Raw genomic sequence first — 21,626 nt, forward strand, 5'->3', positions numbered from 1 at the left:
AATACAAAATAGGAAAAACCAGTTCCACTTTTTCTTCTGTCTGCAGCCAAATAATATCTATATAAACAGTGTTTGTAAACAGGAGGTACCATCCACAAGTGCAGAAGTGCTGCCTTCCTTGCTAGTCACCCAACAGCTGCTACAGTCTTGTTCCCTCAAGAGAAGTTCCATAGTCCAGTTGAATAAACTGCAGGATTTTGGGCTCAGTCATGTAATCTGGGAATTCAATGAAGACATCAGAGGCTGGGGGGTTTGTACATGAGGTAGCAAAAAATTACAGGAATATACATATGTTTTAATGACTATAAGATGGTTGTTTTAAAGCTCACCAACATTTGTGGTTATATGAATCTTTTAAAATAAGGCTTCTGAATATTCCTCTCATTTAAATGACTCTGAAATTGCCTTCAACCCTTTTGCTATTTTCAAGTCTCATTCATCCATGCAGCATTGCAATTGAATTGCCACACTTCTTCAACCATGATGTCTTTGTACCTTGGAAAGAAAAAACAAATATTAAAACCAGACTTTAATGAGGCAACACATTATTATGATTAAATTTATTAAACAATTTTAATGAATCTCTGCTTGCCTGGTATGCAGAATGAAAACATTAAGTGAAACCTGGGCTTATAATTTTTATTTCATTAAGAAAATGTGCCATTTTGATCAATGTATGATACAGCATGTCTGACTGACAGTATATGTATTTTTTAGACTAAAAATAGACTAACTCAATGCAGGACATATTTAAGAAAACCTTTAAATCAAAATTATTTCTCTCTTTGGGTCACATTTTGGAAATCCATATTACAGTCTCATTGATATAGGACGAGTAGTTGCATGTTTTCAAAATATGTATGAGCAATTCTTTGTTTCAATTTCTGCAACAAATCTCCTCCATCTCTCAATTCTGCTGGCAGCACAAATGTGTCTAAATACACTGAAATTAAAAGATGAGAAACACCACAGATTATGCAAGAGGAGCAGAATGATTTTACTTCAGACATCACAAAACAGTTAGTTGTAGCAAAATGTTTCATCAAATTACTTCAGTGAGTGAGCACTGGCACTCAAGCAAGGGAATCCAACAGAAAATTGCATGACAAAGCAGAGAAATGGTCATCATTCCCTGTGATATAAAAAACTAAATTATTCCCAAGTAACACTTGATTAACTGACTGGCAATGTAGATGGGAAAAGATCAGTGCTTGACTCGATGCAAGCTAAGAAAGTCATCAGCAGGACACTCTTCCCTAAAATGAGGCCAGATGCTGGAAAAGAAAATAGTGGTTATTGGGAAGAGGATAGTTATCAATTCCTACTGCCTGACAAGAGACAATCAGCTTAATTTGAAACAAAGGAAGTTTGGTGCTGAGAACAATTCTGTAAGTATTAGAACCTAAAAATTACTGGACAAGCTCCTAGAAATTCCATTAATTTTCCCTTGCTGCAGAGTGAAAGGAAGGAATCAGACAAAATACACATTTGGTGTATATCATGCTGCTTCACTGGAAAGAGGTGCACTAGTTAATTAACTCCCAAATAACTGTATTGTGATGGTGTCTTGGCTCTACATGTACCTGAATTTTCTTCCCACAGAGGACTCCAGTATAACCTGGACGACAAGAGCACACGTTGGGTAATACGCATTTGCCTCCAAACAGACACTTCTGGTTGCACACAGCTAAAACAAGAAAGGTACATATCAGGCTTTATTCATGGACACATCTTGGTGAAGGAAAAGTGGATGCTATCTCTAGACACTTATTCTGTTTGCTATAGGAACCAAGACCTTGGAAGGTATTTTCACATGGTAACACCCCTCAGCATAAGGACACTTAAAGGTCATGTGGAGCCAACAGTGTTCTTGTGTCTATCCCACCCCCCTTTTGCTTTGATGCAGATTTAATGTGAGAACATGCTGAGGGCATGAATGAGACTGAGAAAAGAACATGAGTAAGGTGGTTTTTGGCACATCTTGCTATTTCAATCTATCACAATGGCCTCTCAGGGCTTGTGCAGCAGCATACAGCACTGGAGCAAACCAACACACACTGCCACACTCCCAGAGTGCCATCAGATCCTGGAGGGCTTCAGAACAGGCAGAGCCATCTCTACTCTTTATCCTGCCTCTGACACAGATGTGGATAAACTACATCCAAGGTATAGGAGGATTTCTCTGCACTGTGCATGGCTGAAGCACTCTGAGCTGTGCAGAAGCAAGAGGTTTCAGGTTCCATCATTCTTACGTGTTTGACACTGGAATCCTTCCCACTGTGGAGGACAATGACAGGTGCTCGGTCCAATACACTCCCCACCATTCTTACACTCCTGAAGACAGATTGCTGCACAAACATCATCAAAAAGTATGGTTATATCCCAAGTGATTATACTGAGTTGTTATTCAGATTTCAGGATGCTCTCACAAAAGGTGGCATGCTTTTCGCACCCAAGAGTCACATCATCTTCGCTCAAATACGTGTCTAAGGCAAATAAGATATTAAAGAAGGGAGACAACTAGAAACAAAAAGCCCTACAACCAAAACCCACATTCAGAGGTTCTGCTGTGTCACAGATATTCACAAAAGCCTGAAGTACTGAATTAGGAGAGGACCATTAAAGAGCTTTATTTTTTTCCAAATTTACCTTTCTAAAGCACACACCTTGGTGGGAGATCTTTTGTCTGTCATTTAACTGAACATCCAATGAATCTACTCAAGAATATTTGATCCAAAGTTATTTTCTATGACCCATTTGTCTGCACATTTGTCCCTGCTTATTAAGCCATGATATACTCCACAATTATTTCCATTCATTAATAGCTGACTATTTGATAATCAAATCTCTCCTCCACAGTGTCCAAGAATATCTCACACCTGTAAATACTGGTAATATTTTTTTTCAAAAAGCAACCCCTTTCCAATAATCACAGAAAGTAATACAGGGAAATCTACTTTTCCTCCATGCCATTAGACAGCTTATTGCCCATATCAGTTCTTAAGCCTTGGGTGGGTACTCTGACAGACACTAACACTTCAACCATCCTCATGCTGATTTTCATGCAGACTGTACTTTTATCCATGCTGACACAATTTATTTATGCACCATCAATAACTTTCTTAAGATACAATGTGACCAACAGATGTGCGACCACCACAGTCCAATTTCTACCTGTCCTAAACAGCTTGTGCCCACTGCATCATTTATTCACATCACATCTAACTGTTTCCAGTTTTCCAATATTTCACTGAACTTCTTTTTCTCTTATATCTGGTTTTATGTCCTACAGCACAATTTGGATTTTTTTCACTTTTTGGACTCTTCTCTTTGAAGAAATGCAAACGTTTTTATTTAGACAAGAATCCAGAAAGAAACAAATAATATTTGCTATACAAGATTTTCACAGATATTTCAGTCCCATGATTTAGTTTAAGAACTGCATGGTATTAGTTCTCCATCCAAAATTTTGCTGCCAAAATACAGACTATTGTTTTTTCAATGTGTAAATATTCTTTCTTTGGCACTAACTGTGTATTACTTGCATGGGCAGAGTTGCTCTGAGTCTCATATTACTTTTAAGGTATAGCTCTCCTGGTAAGTGCAAGGTACTTACGGGTGTTACACCTTTGTCCTCTCCATCCTGAAGGACAAGAGCAAATGTTTGGGCCTACACATCTTCCTCCATTCATACACCTTGGCTCACAGACACCTTAAAATCAAAAACATCTGCTGTTTAACATATTTAACTGACTACACAGTAATTTATTGTTTATTTTTGGATCACAAGAAGATTTTAAGACTGGCTTACTTTTTTCACATCTTCTGCCTGTGTACCCATCAGGACAAGTACAGACATTATTTCTCATGCAATGACCACCATTCTTACAAGGAGGGCTGCAGACAGCTAAAAGGTACAAACAGGAGGAAAAGGCTGTAGTTTGCATTTTGACTTAGTGATATACTTTTGGAAAATAAGAGTGCAACACTAAGATTCTGACAGCTTGTACTATCAGGACATTCAGTACTATCAGGCCTGCCTTGTAAAAATCATATTAATGTGGTTTGGTGTAAAAATCAATAGTAAAGACAAAATTACATAAAAAGGAGTCAAGGCTGGCAACTGTATGTGTACAAAAGTAACCAGACTACACATAACATAAAATGGAATGGGATGAAAGCTGCTTAAATGTTGAGTGCAATACAAGAATAATTTTCAGTCTTCATTCTCCTTGGACAGTTGTTGAATCCACCATACAATCTAAAAAATAATGTAATCTCTGTTTTACACCACTTCTCAGGTACATAATTTGATTGTTATTTTTGTGTCTTAATGTTTTCTCCCAGATTTCCTCATAATGTCAACTAAGGTGTGGGGAGAAGAAAAAAAGAAAATATTACCATTCTGACAGTGGGCACCAAAGAATCCATGTGGACACAGGCAAACATCTGGCTTAGTACAGGAACCACCATTGAGACACACAGGATTACACATTGCTGCAGAAATAGGGTCAGGAAGAGTGGGAAGCATGACATCCAAATATAGTCTATAAAATACGTGTTTCTGTTTCAAGAATTGGAATTAAACACCTAAGATAACTGCAGGTAACATGATTCCCATAGAGTCCTTACCCCAAATTAAAGGATTAGCATAAGACTTCCTAGAGGTGCTGCTGGCAGCAGAACTAACAAGCAGAGACTCGGGGCAGTGTGGAGGCCCTGCACAGAGAGCAGCTGCCCACTGCTGCCACCCAAGCCATGCAGTTCTGAATTTCAAACAATGGGAGGTCCCTTGGACACTCCCATGGAAGCTGCAGGGGTGTTACCTGTGCTGCAGGTAGGTCCATACCAGCCAGGTTTACACTGGCAGGTGTCCGGAGTGAGACATTCGCCACCATTTTCACAGTGCCTGTTGCAAACCACTGCCATTCAAGAAGGTGGAAAAAAACAAAAGGCAGGGGAGGAGACAGGGGATAGGAGGACAAGAAAGAGATACATCACAAATTATTCTCAATTTTTTTTTTCAGCTCTTTCCCAAAAATTAACACTTGAAGTAACAGAGAATTCCTACCTGAAGAAGAATTGCTGAACAGAGTAATCTAGTCTAAAACCCATAATAGCAAACATAGATGACAAAGGTCAACAAAATGTCTTTCCATGCAAATATCCATGATCTGGTTATATTTAGTGTTAAAAACATAGACACTTAAATAAAAAATTACAAACCAAATGAGAAATGCAGTCCTGAGACAAATGGACTGTGTTACATGATGCAAGAGCAGCTGCGTGCACACAGGAACGAGACTGACAAGCAAAGACATTAAAATATCATGTCTGGGGAAAGCCATGAATCACTTCTTCAGGAAAACATCTCATTCCCTTTAGTACTCCTTCACAAAGAGCAGCATTTTTTTGTCAGAATTGAAATTAGAACAGGAAAAACTGAAAACCAAAAGTCCTGGGATTTGAAGAGGAGACAAAGAATTTTCTGAATTCAGGGTCAATAAAGCAATAGTACATTCAGGTGAACAATATATAAACAGCATGTCTAAATTTGGATTCTCTGAAGGATACAAATTACCCGTATAAAAGCTATCCAAAATTTGGAGTTGCCAAATTGCAGCATGCATGATTTGATATGTCAAAGACAATTTATGTGAGACAAAGTAATTCCAATCTTTCAGCTATGATTACAGCAAATTTTTCAATTTTCAGGCCAGGTAAAAGGAAAAAAGACACCATAATGTGGTTCTGAATTCAATTTTCCTGTATTCCAGTCTTTCTGACACACCAGCTTCTGAATGTACCCCAGTATCTAATCAATCTGAGCTAATAGTAGTTAAAAAGCTGTCAGGACATATGAAACAGCTGCATGTTTTTCTGAAGGTAATATCACATACACAATGTACTCATTTTTTTCATGTTTGTGAACAATAAAATATAAACTATTTACAGCTTTTATAGTGCATTATGTTCTCACAGTTATGTGCAAATATTGCCTGATGTTTAAAAAGCCCAGGTATAGGCACCTTCAAAGAGGCACAAGTATTATGTCATTTGCTAGCATTAGACAGAAGGCATAAAAAAAATTAAACCATAATTTTCTTTCTTGCTCCTGAAGAACAGGAAAAATACTGTATTTAAAAAAATATGTGTATTTTTATCTTATTCTCTTTTGCTTACTTGTATCACATCTTGGTCCCACAAAACCATATGGGCAGGTGCAGAGATTTCTGGCCAAGCAGGTGCCTCCATTTTGACATGGTGGTTTACAATGTGCTGCAGATACAGAATTAAGTTCAAGGAATTGCCTCTAGAAAGATACATGGACTGGTTATGCTTTATAAAAAATGAAATGTTAGTAACTGCCAGTGAGCAAAAAACTGGAAATAAAATAAGGAGATATATGCAATGCCTTTTGACAGAAGTAAGTAACATGAACAACTTCACTTCAGCAGTACAGAGTCCCAACATTGGTGGTTACCTTGAATAAAAGAAAGCTGACACAATTTCCAGACAGTGCTTCCCACTCTTCAGGAGTGTTTAGCTTAGAGACAACTACATTCACTGGTGAACTGTTCTACTTAATGTGAAAGCTAAATTTAGGAATATCCAATCATAAGCAACATTTACAGTGTGCATCAAGAAAATCAGGACATACACCAAAATGTAACTCAAGAGCTCTGTTAAAGTTACAGTAAAATGAACACACCTTCATGCTGTCAGAACAGTCATGGGAGCTGTTCACAGCATCCTTTGGGTAGTTAGGGATTTAAAAGCAAAGACTGCTACATTTACCTTCCTCACAGGTGGAGCCACTGTATCCAGGTAAACACTCACAGATGTTTGGCTTAATGCACTTCCCATGGTTTTTGCAATCAGGCCTGCATAGAGCTGTAAAAAAAAAAAATCAGCAACACTCTGTAAATCATTAATTTGTGCCTATGCATTACCACAGGCAAAATTAACATGCCATACTCACCAGCCTGACAGTTATGACCAGCATAACCAGGCTTGCATTTACAAATATTGGGTGCCACACACTCCATATTTTTGCCACAGGGTTGTCTACATCTTGCTGAAAGGCAAAGAAGAAAACAAAGAAAGGAATAAGGAAAATGAAAGTGGCATTTCAGCACACTGTGTCTTGCCTAATGTAGTGAACAGATCACAGAGAATCCATGATGTCTCTGCCCGTAAATGCAGAGTCTAAGACACATCATGTATTTTTAAGTGCATCCATACAACTAAAAGCCTGTAGGCTATGCCAATATTAATAATGAAAATGAGAAAATTCAATATACCACAATTTCCACTGATAATACAGTAACAATATACTTGCAAATTATAAAGACATCTCAAGATTCTTTTCTTCAAAGCATTTAAGTACAATAATTTGCACTACCTCTGCAAGTGAAGCCATCTCCATAATACCCATAAGGACAACGACCACACTTGACACTTCCATCCTGCCTTGGCTCACAGGGCACGCCAGGAAAACAGGGTAAATCAGTACAGGTCACTGCTTTAGGAATTACTGCTTCACTCAATTCTTCAGGAAGCATTTCTGGTGGGACAGTGACTTCCACAAGGGTAAAAGGTAAATTACTTGCTTGATGCTTAGCTAAAAGGTGCAGAACTCTTTGAGGATTTCCACCTCTGAATACTTTGTTTGGTGAAGAATGTCCTTTGCTTATATTTGCTCTGTTGCTAGGGGAAGTCTTCCTGCTACTCTCAAAATAGCTGAAGGCCTCAGCTTGTGCCCTTGTTTTCTTCTCAGGTGATACAGCACGGCTCCTTGAAGATGCAGCCTTTGCAGCAGGTACTGAAGAACTGTTTTCCACATCAGCAAGGTGACCACTGATGGTGCTTAGAGCATGAGCAATGTTCCCAGTAACCACAGGTTGTACAGAAGCACTTCTCTGAGAATCAGGTGTCTTCCAGGCAGTGATTGTTTTTACTGTGGAGGCTGGTAGTGTGCTGCTACTGACCATTTCTGTAGAAATAAATCTCTTTGGGACATCTGCAGAACTGGGAATATAACCTGACACGCTTAAAACCTTCTCAAAGGATGATGGCTGAAAACCTACAGTATGTTAGAAAGAAAGGGGGGAGAAGTATGTGAATACCATCACATAGGGTGATGTAGGGAATGTTTTCTGAACAGATAAACATTCAGCCCATTCATTCTGTACTTCAGGAAATCTCTCCCTGTGCTGTGTCAGAATGTAAGTATGCAGTAGATAGACTGGGAGAATTAGACAAGATCAAGGTATTCTGATTACAACCTCTCCTGCCCTTACCATGGCCTTTTCTTGGCTGGAAGATAAGGATGAGGCATGATTTATAGGAGCAGAGATTTTCCCATATTATGTCGATAAACAGATTTACTGTCAGCAGATTATCAGCTCCATATATTGCTTTCAACTAGGTAACTGAAAGAATTCAAAGAAAAGATATTGCATATGGTTCATCAGTGTGTCTAAGCACTAGAAGCAGAGATAAAACCACATGTATGTAGATGTTTATACATACTGATGCACCATGGACAATATTATAGGGGAATAAGCCATTAACTCATAGCACAAGTATTACCATGTTCTATTCTTCAAACTTTTTAATCAACTTTGTTGGAACCCTGGATGCTGAGAATTTCTGTGCCTTTCAGTACAGAAAGTTTAAAATTCTCAGCATTTTTAGTAGTGAGATGTTTCAACTGTTTAATAAACATCAGATACTGACTCAGTCTTCTCATTCATGAGAGAACAAAATAAATGATAAATTCTTCATATTCTGCCCAGGGAAAGTGTGTGGTTTGTGCAAAGAAGTACAGCACTGTAATCCCAGACTGGCAGAATACTGCATATGGGGTTTTAGCATGATGTGGCAGTGGAGGAATGAAACTCTAACCTATTTATAACTAGAAAATGGTTTAAAAAAGGTTAAACTTTACTGAATCATCCTAAAGTGTGGTTTCCCACTGCTGAAAAGCAAACCATTTTGCAGCTGATGAAGAATTATCCAGCCCTAGCAATGCAGTGAGAGTTTTCCTTTCCCCCAAAAATGACTCAAGAGACATAGGAAAAAGATACAAGACCTTCCTACAGAGAAACCCCCGCAGGCACAGACCTGGAAATGCCAGCAACAGCACTTACAGAGTTTCAGAATAAAGACATTCACTTGCCATATCCTTCACCTCTCCTCTGAGTTGAAGTAGGAAAATGTCATTCAACATAATGCCATAAACTTTTGTTTATCTCATATAACAGATGTCCCTATCCCCATGTTACCTATTTTATGTCAGTGGTTGGTCACTAAAACAAAAGGCAACTGTAAGAGTGTCATACATCACACTGTTAATAAAATCATTTGACTGACCCAGGGGATTTGTTGATATTGACATTTCAGTCTCATTTTTCAGATCAGAATACAACCCCAGTAATTAATAAATTGTGTCAATCTGAAAAATAAAGTGAATAGCATAAAACTGACTAGACCCTTTATCTGCCAGCTATATTCTTATCAGCATTCGAATCAGAAATTCCATTTTCTTCAGGAAAAAAATCACCTTTATTCTCTCCAACTTCTCCCGTGGAATCCTTCCATACAACATCAGTGTCATCAAAGCTTTCTGAAAAGATGTGAAGGAACATTAGCAGTGCACAGAAGTAGCTCCATTTTTTAAAATTCAAATAAATTACAAACAGAGTTAAAATTTCATTACATAAAAACAACTCAAAATTCAGAAAGTAGATAAAATTTTAAAAACATTCATTAAAAGTTTTTTGGCAGAGTATTTTAAAAATACAAGTTATTCAGAAATTCCATGTAAATAAATGTTTGGCAACTGCCTTGGCTTGGGTAAACAGTTCTATGCTAATCAAGCTAATAAAAATACATTTTTTCAATAACTATTTTATTAATAATTTCTCAGATTATGAAAATAATGACAAAAAAATACCAAAAATTTTCACTCTATTGTTCTACTCTGATGTAAAAGAATGAGGATGTGTTTTGTATCTATTTTTTCTATGCTAGAGAGTTTTACAGCTGTGTTGACCCAGTACAGTCCAACATTGCCATCAACAGAGACAGAGCCCTGCTTTGCTGACTACTGAAAAGAGTTCTAAGTTATTGCTAGAAACATGAAGCACAATCAAAGATGTTTTATCTGAATGACGTAAGACAATACCATTCTTCTGAAAATCAAATAGTTTTACCATGACATGACTTCCCATCTCCTTGAAGATTATTTGGGCATGGACCACAATAGTAAGAACCAAAAGTATTGAAACAAAATACTCCAGGGAAGCAAGGACTGGATGCACATTCATCTACATCCTCTTGACAATTTTTACCTGTATTGAAATACAGATTTAAATTTTCTTTATAATATTGTGTCACTAGACTTTGATGGTGCATATAAAAGTACAATGTATGCAAGTGCTGAGAAAAAAAAAGTGCAAACATTCATTTCAGCACATCTAATAAGAACAGCTGATAAGGTTTGTTATTCACATTTTTCCTCTCATATCAAGCATTTTGCTTATTGTAGAATATGGAGAAGATGGGCTGTGGGGACTACATGCTTATCTGCAGGAGGAATCTCCTGTGTTTCACTGTGTTGATGAATTTACCTTTGCAGAGGGAACAACGCAAATTAGCTTTCATAATGAACTAAATTAACAACTATTATATTCATGCAAGAAAAATCTTGAAGTATATCATAAATCTGTATCACAAGACCATAAAGTTTCTTCATAACACTAAACTTACAACAGTAAGTTATTTACAGCAAAAATTTTTAAAAAATATTTTACACATAAAATTAAAAACTCCTATTTATCACTAAACATGATAAATGCATGGAAATAAAGCAGCAATTTACCTTGAAGTTCATGTGGACATTCACAGTAATAGCTGTTTATTCCATCCACACATCTGCCAATACCACACTGGTTAAGTTTACAGTCATCAGTATTCACTTGACAGAGATCACCTTCAAATCCAGCCACACACACACAAAGATATCTTCCACTTCCAGGTGGGAAATTAATGTTTGTCACACATGAGCCATTATTTAGGCAATCACATGATTTTACATTGACCTACAAGACATGCCCAATAAGACAGTTTTCTTTTTTTTTAATGAACTAGTAATGAGTTCTGAAAATAGATAACTTAGGTGTCTTATTAGTAAGTGTCATTTTACTGTAATATTCATTACCTCTATTTCTACCTTGGTTGTTGCATTGCAGTCATCTGTCAAAGAAAATGTTAATTTGTGGACATTCATTGACACAGCTTTCCATGAAAGGAGACCTGATGGGGAAAGACTGGCACCTTCTGGACCAGAATCCAATGTGAAATGAATAGCAGAGCCCTCTGGATCTGAAGCCAAAAACTGATATAAAAAATCTTCTCCATAAAATGTCTGTAGCATACCCTGAAAAGTTTCAAGCACTGGAGGCTGGTTACCTGTAACAAAGGAGATATTTTCCTCCTCTAAGGAAAAGTTGCAATATACTTATAAAAATTAAAAGGAACGTATCTTTCTACTAAAGAAACTCCACATACTTATTTCTCTCAAAATTCTGATGTCATTTGAGGGCACAGGAAAAACACTTGATATTTTCAATGCTAGCCAGTGAATACTGTCAGCAAGAATTCACCACTGTGGCAAAAAACATGAAGGAAGAAGAAGGCGTAACCAGTGTCAGCTGCTAAACTCCCTCATTTCTAATATCATCCTTCTTGCAGAAAGAGGTTGTGCTCCTTAGGTTTGGAGTGTTGCCTCTGGTTTTCGTTCTTGTCTCATTTCTCACTGTGGCTGTATTGAATTCCAGTCCATAACATGGTTATAACATGGAAATCCACTGACTCCCTCTCTGCTGGATGAGTTTCATTTCATTCCTTCTATTCACATCACATCCTTTTAGAACAGTTATATCTACCTTGGCTTTCACTACAAGTTTGAACTGGGACAAGATTCACCAGGACAGGCAGCAGAAGTCCCATTCAGACAGGACCTTTCCTAATCAAGGCAGAGTCTTGAGTTCATAAGCCTTTCACTCATGAAGACACTGATAGGATGGTTGTATTTGTGCTGTTATAGGCTGGGGTTGGCAGGACAGGCTGGATGGCTAGTATGAAAGCTCCAAGAAACATTCCATTTGGTGAAGGGACCAAGTTGATGTGGATATCCAAAGATTGATATCTGCACCAAAAGAGCTACAACTTCTATGTTGAAACTTTGTACTACAGAGAAGGAAAATGAAAAATTTAGACTTAAGTTTTCCTTTCATAGTATGGTTTCTAACTGGACTGGAGTACAGCAGCCTTAGATGTACTTAGATTTAGGCAATGTATCTATGCCATCAATGTAAATGGTGCCCAGATATTAATGTCCAAATAAATATGACATGTCATTTAATTTAATTTGGGATCTCCAGTTGTTTGCCATCAGAATAATTTGTTGAAAAATACCTGTTACACCTGTATGTTGAAGACAAATATATATGGGTGTAGCTGTGTTAAATATCAAGACTCTAAAGCACTAATTAGACTGAAAGTTGTTAATCTTCATTAGTTCTTTGTAATTGCTACAGCAGAAGAGTTAGGGAAAGTAAATTAAAATATTACATATATGGTCTGGAAACAACAACATAATTTTCAGAAACTAATAGAAATGTCAAAACACTTACCTAGTTAAACTTAAAGCATCACTATTACCATAAATTTAAAAACTTCACAGATTTTTGACTATTTGATATTTAAAAATAACCATTTAGAACTTACTTTCAACAACTGACCAAGTTAACTTTGATAAGTCAGGTCTGCACAGTAAGCAAGGGCTGGTTGGATTTGTGTCTCCTTCACCATAACAGAGTCCATCAATGTTGCATGTTTTCTCCTTTCAGAGAAATGAAAATGCAATTCATTAATGGTTTTGGTTATCAAACTGGCTATGAATTTGTAAGTATCAAATAAAATCTAATCATTCTGCACTTCTATTAAACAACTAAGCTTGGTTTTAAATCTAAACAACTGATAGCAAGTTAGGTTTTACTTGGTAATTACATGAAGAACTTTTGGTTTGATTTTTTACATTTAAAATTGCCTCATCCCAGCTTCTCTTTCTATGCACTGATAATCCCTGCTGGAAACAAGAACAGGTATGTTCTGCTAATTTTTCTAGACTTTTTTCAGCCTAAAAAATTGCATACTTTCATAATAGAGAGTAGTGAAACACATACCTTTAACATACATAACCCAGATTCTTGTCGTTCACACGTCTGACAGGCTCCATCATACAATATCATTGTTTCAGAGTTGCTATAAACAAATCCATCATTAGAAACCTGCAAGGTGAGCAGTAAAAATTGATTAACTGGTACAGGTATTGATAGACCCACCCGGTCTGCTAGCATGAGCTTCCATTCATTAATAGACACCCACGTGCAGGTGTCTAAACCCTCACAAAAATCATCAGAAATCTAATCAAATCTGCCAAGGAGTCTAGGCAGATGTCAGTATGTAAGGTAAATTGAATTGTGTGTAGGCTGTATTGACCTTATTGACTCCATCTGTTTGAGAGCTCAGATATCTGCTCACAGGGATTTGTACATGTGGCTGAGCTCAACTCAGTTCTACCAAAGATGGATCCAAGGTCATTTGAAATACTCTAGGATAACTACTTGGCCTTTAACTTCTGCTCTTGAAGACTGTGTGTCTCTGCAGGCCCTAGCTGTATCTACCAGTACCCTTGCAGGACAACACTGTCAAACAATACTTGACACTTAAGTTTAGGTGACAAGACTGAGACCCCAAGTTAAGCAAGCTGACTTCTCCCTTTAGTACCATTAAATAAAGGATAATATCTACGTGATGTATTTTCATCTTAATAGGAATATCTGTAAGTAAATATTTGACATTTCTGAGAGTACCTTTATTTGCCATCTGGCAATGGGTTTGTCATCAACCACATCCATGACATCAGACTGCTGACCATCACTTGGTAACTGGCATTCAACAGTCCTGGCATTTTGGAAGGCAGCTGGCACAGTTAGAGGTTCTCCAGGAATCCATTGTCTATCACTATACTGAATGTTAAGACAGAAAATTTGTTTTTTCACTGAAATACATCACAAAAACATTTTTACCAGAGAAAAACTCCCCATGTATTGCACAGTGTTTGAACCAGTCTAATGTGCCTGGATTAGAATGCAGTGGCAAATATTACATGACAGTATTTGCACACACAGATTTTTACCTAATCCTGCTACTGTGGAGGAGCAGGCAGAGAAGTCTGTCCTGATGCACGGCCCTCTGGCACTGCATTGCCAAGGACAAACAGCCCTCCCAGCTGGAAGGGAACAGGAGGGTGAAGCAGTGGGTGATCCTCAAACACACTGATCTGACGTGCAAGTGCCTCTGCTCCCATGCCAGGACAGGCTTTAGTCAAAGGAGCAGATGAGGGTTTTGGCAGGGCTCAGGAATCATTCTGGGTCCTGGGGCAATACTGGCAGTTGGCCATTTAGCCCTTGTATGAGCCAAGAGGTTGTTCAATGGAACAAGACACCATTGACTTTTATTGACACTCACAGACTTTTCTTCTAAACTGCTGCAAGGACAGAGCATCTAAGGATCCATCTTGAGAGCTCAAGATAACAGAATAAGGATGATAATACTATTTGACTGAAGCATTGATGTGGAAGTAGGGTTAAGCATATGGAAAATAAATAAAATAAATAAAATTACATGGAACTAAGACTCCAGGCCGACTAAGAATCAAGAGAACAGCAAGTAAAAAGGATTTTGAGCTTGAGTAGTTTTTACTGAGCTTCCATTTTTTTAGTTACTGGAACCAATCAAAACATTTAGTCAATCTGAATCTTCACATGAAGAGCCATCTGTGATAAAGGCCTTGACTTTTTTTTTTTTTAGCAGAAAAAGGAACACTTTTGCTAAAAAGACGTATGTGCTGCTTCTGTTCCAGCCACTCATTGTTTTCTTTCACCCTATACTCATTTAATAAATTAACAGCAAAGTTAAGTATAAAAGCTAAATATTTCTAAACATGTAATTTTGAGTACATTTAGTACTGTAACCTTTGAAATGTGATACTGTCTACTTCTTCAGAAACCTTTTGTTACTAGCTGGAGACAAGTTCAGATAATTTTTTCAGAAACAGTTTAACCTTTCAAAAAACCAATTAAAAAGCCTTCAGATCTGTAAGCATTCTAGCTCATAAGGTTCATGGAAACTAGAGTTCAATGTAAAACAGAAGGAAATAAAACTGTATTTTTGTTTTGCAGAGATTAAACATACTCTTATCCTTTACCTTTAAGTTCTTTATCTCTGTAATCATAGGTTCCTGGCCATTTCCTACCCAAACCTGTATCATATATCTACCCTAAACTGGGTAAGATAGCCCATAAACAATAGATTTGATTTAACATTTCAAAAGTGAAAATACTGAAATAAAAAAGAAATTCTAAATTCTGTTAACACGCCTCTTCTACAAAATTTTGATCATTTAAGTTCAATCTCAAAATATGTGCAGTTCTATACTGTTGCAAGTTCACTGACATTTCCTTAAATTAACTATTTCTCCAGCCAGAAAATATAAAAAACAGTACCCCAAACTTCCTTTCTTTTGTATTCTCAAGGAAAAAAATCACAGCTTTCTCCTCAAGTACAGCTAAGAGCAGTAAAATGGCTCTTGTCAGTGAGAAGATCATCATTAAAAGTGACTAATTAGGAAGTTTTTGTGTTGGGAGCGAAATAACAGCATCACCAAGACAGATTTCACAATATCTTGACATGAGTTAAAACTGAGACATTTCAAACTGTGATAAGTGAACTCCCAATAATTGTCTTACTGGAAGCTTGGTCCAAAAATCTTTTAATATAAGGGGAGCATAAACCTACTCTCGACAATCATTTCAAGCCAACTTGAGTGGATATACGTTGAGTTTAAGAAAAATCTATAACCAGCCTTGCCTAATCTGTCAAAATAAATTCAGCATCTGCTGGAAATAGCTAAGGAAAACTATTGTCTCAGGAACCCATTGAATGGTTCCCCTTTTGCCAGCTCTCACCCCTTCCATCATCACACCAATAAATTACAGTTTTACTTTTAGTTTTTTTTTCTCATATCTAACATGACATAAAAACTTATATGCTGACCATTTATTCCAGGCTACAACTTGTATATTCCTTATATATTTACCTTGATTTTTTTTTAAGAATGAGCAACAACAGTCTCTCCACACAAATTCGCCTTAAGTTTACAGTGAAACATTTTTAAATCTCCTGTTCAAACCTGAGATGTATCATTAAATACCCATGGTATTCTACCTCTGGGAAATGGACAACATATCAAAAATGCCTTTATCTTTTCCTAATAGATTTATTATGTTTATAAAATGCTATTTCAAGCATTAGATTTGAGACAGAAATCTAGTAATGGCTTTAACCTTGCTGTCCTTTTTCAAAGAAGTGGTACTTCAATTCCTTTCCATAAGCACTTAAAAATACAACGATGTGCTGGTTGTTACTAATAGGGCTGCCCTTGCCCTCTTCTGATGGATAGCTGCTGTGGGCTGTTATCTCCCTCCCAGCTGCTGAACATTCCCATTATGTTTTGTATTTCTCTTATCATGGAGGAAATGGCAATCTTGCAAAGTCTTGAGTGTTTGCTGCAAAGTGCTGAGTGCCTTTGCTTTTAGCTTCCACTAAACCATTGGGCTGTGCCCACGTCAATGAATAATATCTTGACATTTTGTCCCTTGTTCTCTAGGAAGTTTAAAATATAATTGTCACTATTCCGGGAGACCTACTTGCAATTTGATGATTTCACATTTCAGGTTCAATGAGTCCCTGAAGCCATTTCCAAACACTCTCACAGATGTGCAGTCATACTGTCGGATATTGCACAGCCCAGCATTCTCCAGCTCTGTAATTTCTGGAGCCTGGTCTTGGAAGCAGAGATTAGACAATAAATGCTAGTATGAGAACTCACTCATATGCATTTACATTATGCAGTATGTTTATTTTTCTATCCAACCATGAAAATTATGTAAACAAGAAGATCTGAGACTAGCTGAAAGGAAGCATAAACAGAAAGACTTTATATTGTTACACTGAAACTTTAAATTTAAAGCTAGGCTTCTGTCTTCTCTTGGAATCTCAGTATTAGGAAGCAGAGAAATTTCAACTGGTAACAAATGCATGTGAATACATGTTTTGATTTCTCAACTATGGTTCTTTACATCAGACTTCCAGAATAAAATTGAAATGAAACTAAGGCCTTAGAAATAGGAACTGGAAAGGAGGCATTTATGCAATAATTTATATAGGGATTATTTTTTATTAAAAACTAAAAACTATAAAAAAAGAGGAAATTATTTCAGGATATAAAATGACAGATCAGAACACTCAAAAGCAGTTTTTATGAGGCAAAACCATCTTATTCCTCTTGAAGTCAAATATTTATTATTCTATTCTCTCTTTCTCTATTTGTTCTTAAGTAAGTGATTGCAAACCAAAATATTTACAGGTTTTATGGAGTTCTGACTTCAGTAGTACTGTTCATATTTTTCCAGTGTAATTGTTCAACTGAATTTTTAGTGAATATCTTACCTACTGAAAATGAAACAAACCCTGCCCAGCACTATTTGTTGCAGCTCTTTTTTCTTCACTACCAATTCTGCTCCCATCCCATCTAACAGCTTACAGAGATGTAACATCACTGAAGACAAAAACATCCCACTGAGATTTAATAAGCAGGATCACATAAACTATAAAAAACTAAGGGAGTGATGAATGTGGCATATTTTCCCTGAAGGAGACAGCATGTGGAAACACTGACATTCTCTTGGGGCTACACTCTGCATGGCAAAGTCACTTTTTTAATCTGACCTATTAGAAACTAAGCTCAGTTTTTGGCCTTGGAAACAAGAAGGCTGAATGCAAAATAATTACAGCTGTACTAAACTGTAACTAAATGACTGAGAACCCTTGCCCATGTACAAAAGCAAAAGGGTGCAAAAAAAAAATACACTTTGCACAAACACTGAGAACATTATTGAAGTAAATGTGATTTCCCCCCACTTACCAGACAGCATGCTGCAGTCATATGAGCTGTAGCCCTGAAAACATGCACAGCCCCATTCTGTACATTCTCCATTGCCACGGCAGAGACTGGGACACTTCAGAGCAGTAAGCAGGCTCTCAACTGACTCTTCAAGTTCCTCTGGGCTGTAATTTATTTCTTCTAAAATTCTTTTCTCACATTCATTCTCCAGCAGAGCTAAGGAGGCTTCTGCCCAGCTGAGGTCATCTTTCAGCAGCAGATCTTTAAGGCACATATCGATGGCATCCCCTGTCCGGCGGCCAAGGAGGGCACCACAGGACCTCCCTATGCTGGAATTAGCTATTGCCTGCTGGCACAGGAGCAGAGCACTAGATTCAGTAAGGCCTGAAGGGGTGGGCCAAGAAGGAAGGAGATTTTCATCTGTGTCAGTGGCATGGTCCTCTGGGAAAAAATAACTATATCCCTCTAAATCTGTTTGGCTGAGGCTTTGGAAGACAAATACTGGATGGTATTCATAATAATTCTGGCGTTTCCCTCTACTTGTAGTAGATTGAGTTTTGTGAAAATGACTGCTGTAATAGTGAGAATTTCTCCTAATGTCTAAGCTTGAACTTCCCTCTCTTTCTGTACCAGTATTTCCCTCTGAGGTGGTAGAGAGACGTGAGTTTAACGGTGATGTTTTGTGAAGTTTGGTTTGATTATTCTGCCTCTGCAGAAGTGTAGATGAATCCATTTCATGTGTAGATGAACGTCTCTTTAAGCCCCTGACAAGATCAGCAGGACCAAGATACTCAGCAGTGACATCCAGTCCTGGTATCAAAGAAAGAAATCTACCATTTTCACTTTCTTTACAAGCCAGAGGTTCTGACTGAGTAACTGTCTCCAGATTGTTTGCTGGTTGGTGTAATCCAGTATCTTCAAGTGTACAGTCACAGAAGAACATTTTTCTAGAAGATGTTAACAAAGCAGGTGTCTTGTCGAACAAGCTCTCCCCTGGTAAAATCCTAGTGAGGAAAGGAAAAGGGGAAACTGTATCATGTGAACTATTTTCTTTGTGTTACTAAAGTATAAACTTTTTTTGTTCTTTGTTGTTTCATACTTCTACAGCATGTCTGCATCACAGTTATATTTAAACACCAGTTAAAACACAAAACCTCAACAGTAACTTATAAAAGAACTGAGATGAGTGGATACTTTCTGTATACCTTGGTGCTTTGTTCCAAACCTAATCAAACTAATCTTGCATCATAGTGCTTAAATACTTTTTTGGCAATACAGTTTAAATTTTCTCTTAAAGTAATTATGGAATGTAATTATGACGTAATATCAACTTAAAAACATAAGCAGAGTCTTATTATTTATTTTTGATAAGTTTTTAAGAGTGTGAAGGAAAGGTAGAACCAAAAATGGTGACATTTGATTCATCAACAGAAGCATTTTTTTACCTCCATTCCTTAATGAAAGAAAAAGGAATATTAGCATGGTTTGGGATTTCCATGCCACTTGCAGTGTGATAGTCATTCTCTGCATTTCCATCAAAGGTGCCACAGAGTCCCACTGTATGTCTGTAATCTGAACTGGGTGCCCTAAGTGTTAGGCTCATCCCCCATTCACTCACATCAGCACGAACAAAAGCTCCAGAAGAAAACAAAACCTAAAATGAGATTGAAGATAGCCTCATGAGAAACCTGCTTTTTCATTTACCTATTCTGTAAGCAATTATTTACCACTTACTGTTACTTTTCTTCCTAGGTAGGATTCAGTGATTCTGACATTGCTTCCTGTTGTGTCTCTGTTTATTACAGATAAGTGTGGCTGTGATTCATGGAGCTGACCACTGCACATGTCAAATGCAATTATATCACTTCCTTCCTTAGCAACAAAGCCACAGTTGCAGGATGCTGGGTAGTGAAGACTTCCACAGTCCCACTGGCGAACATGAACCTCAAAATCTCGAGATGTACTCTTATAGAGAACAAATGTTCCTGTTTTAAAACTGTCATAGACTCTGGAATCAAAAGAACAGCACATGATATCACTTTGGTTGTGAAATAACAGTATCACTACGTGTCAGCAACACTATTTTCAAGCAGATTTCAATCATTTGGTGAACACTGATACTGAAACTCCTTTTCCCAAGTCAGAAAAAACACTACAGCTCACAGAGCACAACACAGCTTTATCCTGAGCAAATGCCATCATATCTCCTCTGAGCAGTTCTAAATTGAAAAAAAAAATCTTATTTTTACAGCAGAAAAGAAGGATCATGAGTGGAATATACGTAGACAATGGCTGTGAATGGAAACAGAAGCATGAAGCTACTGCTATTCTTTGATTCTAACAGTGCATATGGAGGGTACTTCTCAAGCTTTGTGTGTCTACAATGGTACACCTATGCAGCAAGAGCAATAAGATGCATAGCAGTGTGCATGTGGGGGCAGCTGCTGAAAACTGCACAAGTACCCTTGACAAAATGATTTAGAAAGTCACATCATTTTAAAAAGGTCTGCTTTATTAAGATGGAGATGGGGAGTGCTTATTCCCAATGATCATTTAAGATGAAAACCATAAATAGCAACTTGCTTTTTTTCCTTAGGGTTAGCCATCTGTCCCCTGAAGCAAGGTTAAAATAGCCAATTTAATGATTCAGCAGCAAAAAATAGAAAAAAAAAACAGAAAGAAAACCCCCAAACTTTTGCTGTAAGTTTAATAGCCTCTTGGCTATAAATGGCATTTGACAGTTGATTGTAGCCTGTCAATTTGCTTTGTGTATAATGGAGCAGCAGACAAACTGCAGATGGCTGCACTACTGGGACTGCATTGGCTTGTCCATAATTCAGTAGGTAATTTGTTTCTTCAGTTTGTAAAATAAAGTAGCAACATAATTTATCCTTAAAAAAGAGAGCTCTTTCTCTGCAGCATCATGCTTACAGACAGATCACATTGCAGTAAAACACTGCTTCATGAGAAAGCTTGAGCACAATGCATCCATGGTTACAATGCCCAGTTAAGACATCCCTAAAACTTCTACTGAAGGAGAAACTGAAAGATTAGGATAAGCCCATTGACTTTACTAGTAGTAGTAGTCAAAGTTCTTTTAGAGAACCAATCACAACTTTTATTTCCCCTTCTGTTATCATGTGTGGGTTGAACATCCTTTTTTGGAGGCAGCATATCCTCGTCTTCTCACCTTACTGCTTGAAATGTGCTTCTGCTGAACAAAGAACATAAAACTCCCAGGTGTGGAGCCCATGTTAGTTCAGACATCCTTTGTGAATCAGAAATACCTTGTAGGAAAGAAGCACACCAAAACCAGCTGTGGCTACAAAAGCTGTTTTCATTTCAAAATCCTTTTTGGCCAGTGATGTGCAAGTGACAGCAGTCAATAAGTTGCTTTCAATGCCACTAATAAATGCAGCAAAATGCTACACAGACAGCAGACAGCTTCTAGTAATTTGATCCTTACAAGGATTCTGATACTGACACACAAAAATAGGGAAACATCTTTGCATTAAAAGTTTTCTTT

General features: G+C 37.4%; 1 protein-coding gene across 1 annotated transcript in view; it reads right to left on the bottom strand.

The window, feature by feature from the left end:
• Nucleotides 1-474: 474 nt before the first annotated feature.
• The window catches only part of VWDE (von Willebrand factor D and EGF domains), a 30,538-nt gene continuing 9,386 nt past the window's right edge, over nt 475-21,626 (bottom strand). Inside the window, 22 exon segments of the mRNA XM_058816204.1 lie at nt 475-495; nt 1,584-1,687; nt 2,253-2,348; nt 3,617-3,712; nt 3,812-3,907; nt 4,402-4,497; nt 4,827-4,922; nt 6,184-6,279; nt 6,799-6,904; nt 6,906-7,078; nt 7,406-8,086; nt 9,569-9,631; nt 10,221-10,358; nt 10,889-11,108; nt 11,228-11,478; nt 12,799-12,913; nt 13,257-13,361; nt 13,947-14,102; nt 16,845-16,981; nt 18,122-19,104; nt 19,546-19,754; nt 19,835-20,108. Coding sequence (XP_058672187.1) covers nt 475-495; nt 1,584-1,687; nt 2,253-2,348; nt 3,617-3,712; nt 3,812-3,907; nt 4,402-4,497; nt 4,827-4,922; nt 6,184-6,279; nt 6,799-6,904; nt 6,906-7,078; nt 7,406-8,086; nt 9,569-9,631; nt 10,221-10,358; nt 10,889-11,108; nt 11,228-11,478; nt 12,799-12,913; nt 13,257-13,361; nt 13,947-14,102; nt 16,845-16,981; nt 18,122-19,104; nt 19,546-19,754; nt 19,835-20,108 — 4,312 coding nt within the window.

The sequence above is a fragment of the Ammospiza caudacuta genome, chromosome 1 (assembly GCF_027887145.1).
Source record: "Ammospiza caudacuta isolate bAmmCau1 chromosome 1, bAmmCau1.pri, whole genome shotgun sequence".
Lineage (NCBI taxonomy): Eukaryota > Metazoa > Chordata > Aves > Passeriformes > Passerellidae > Ammospiza > Ammospiza caudacuta.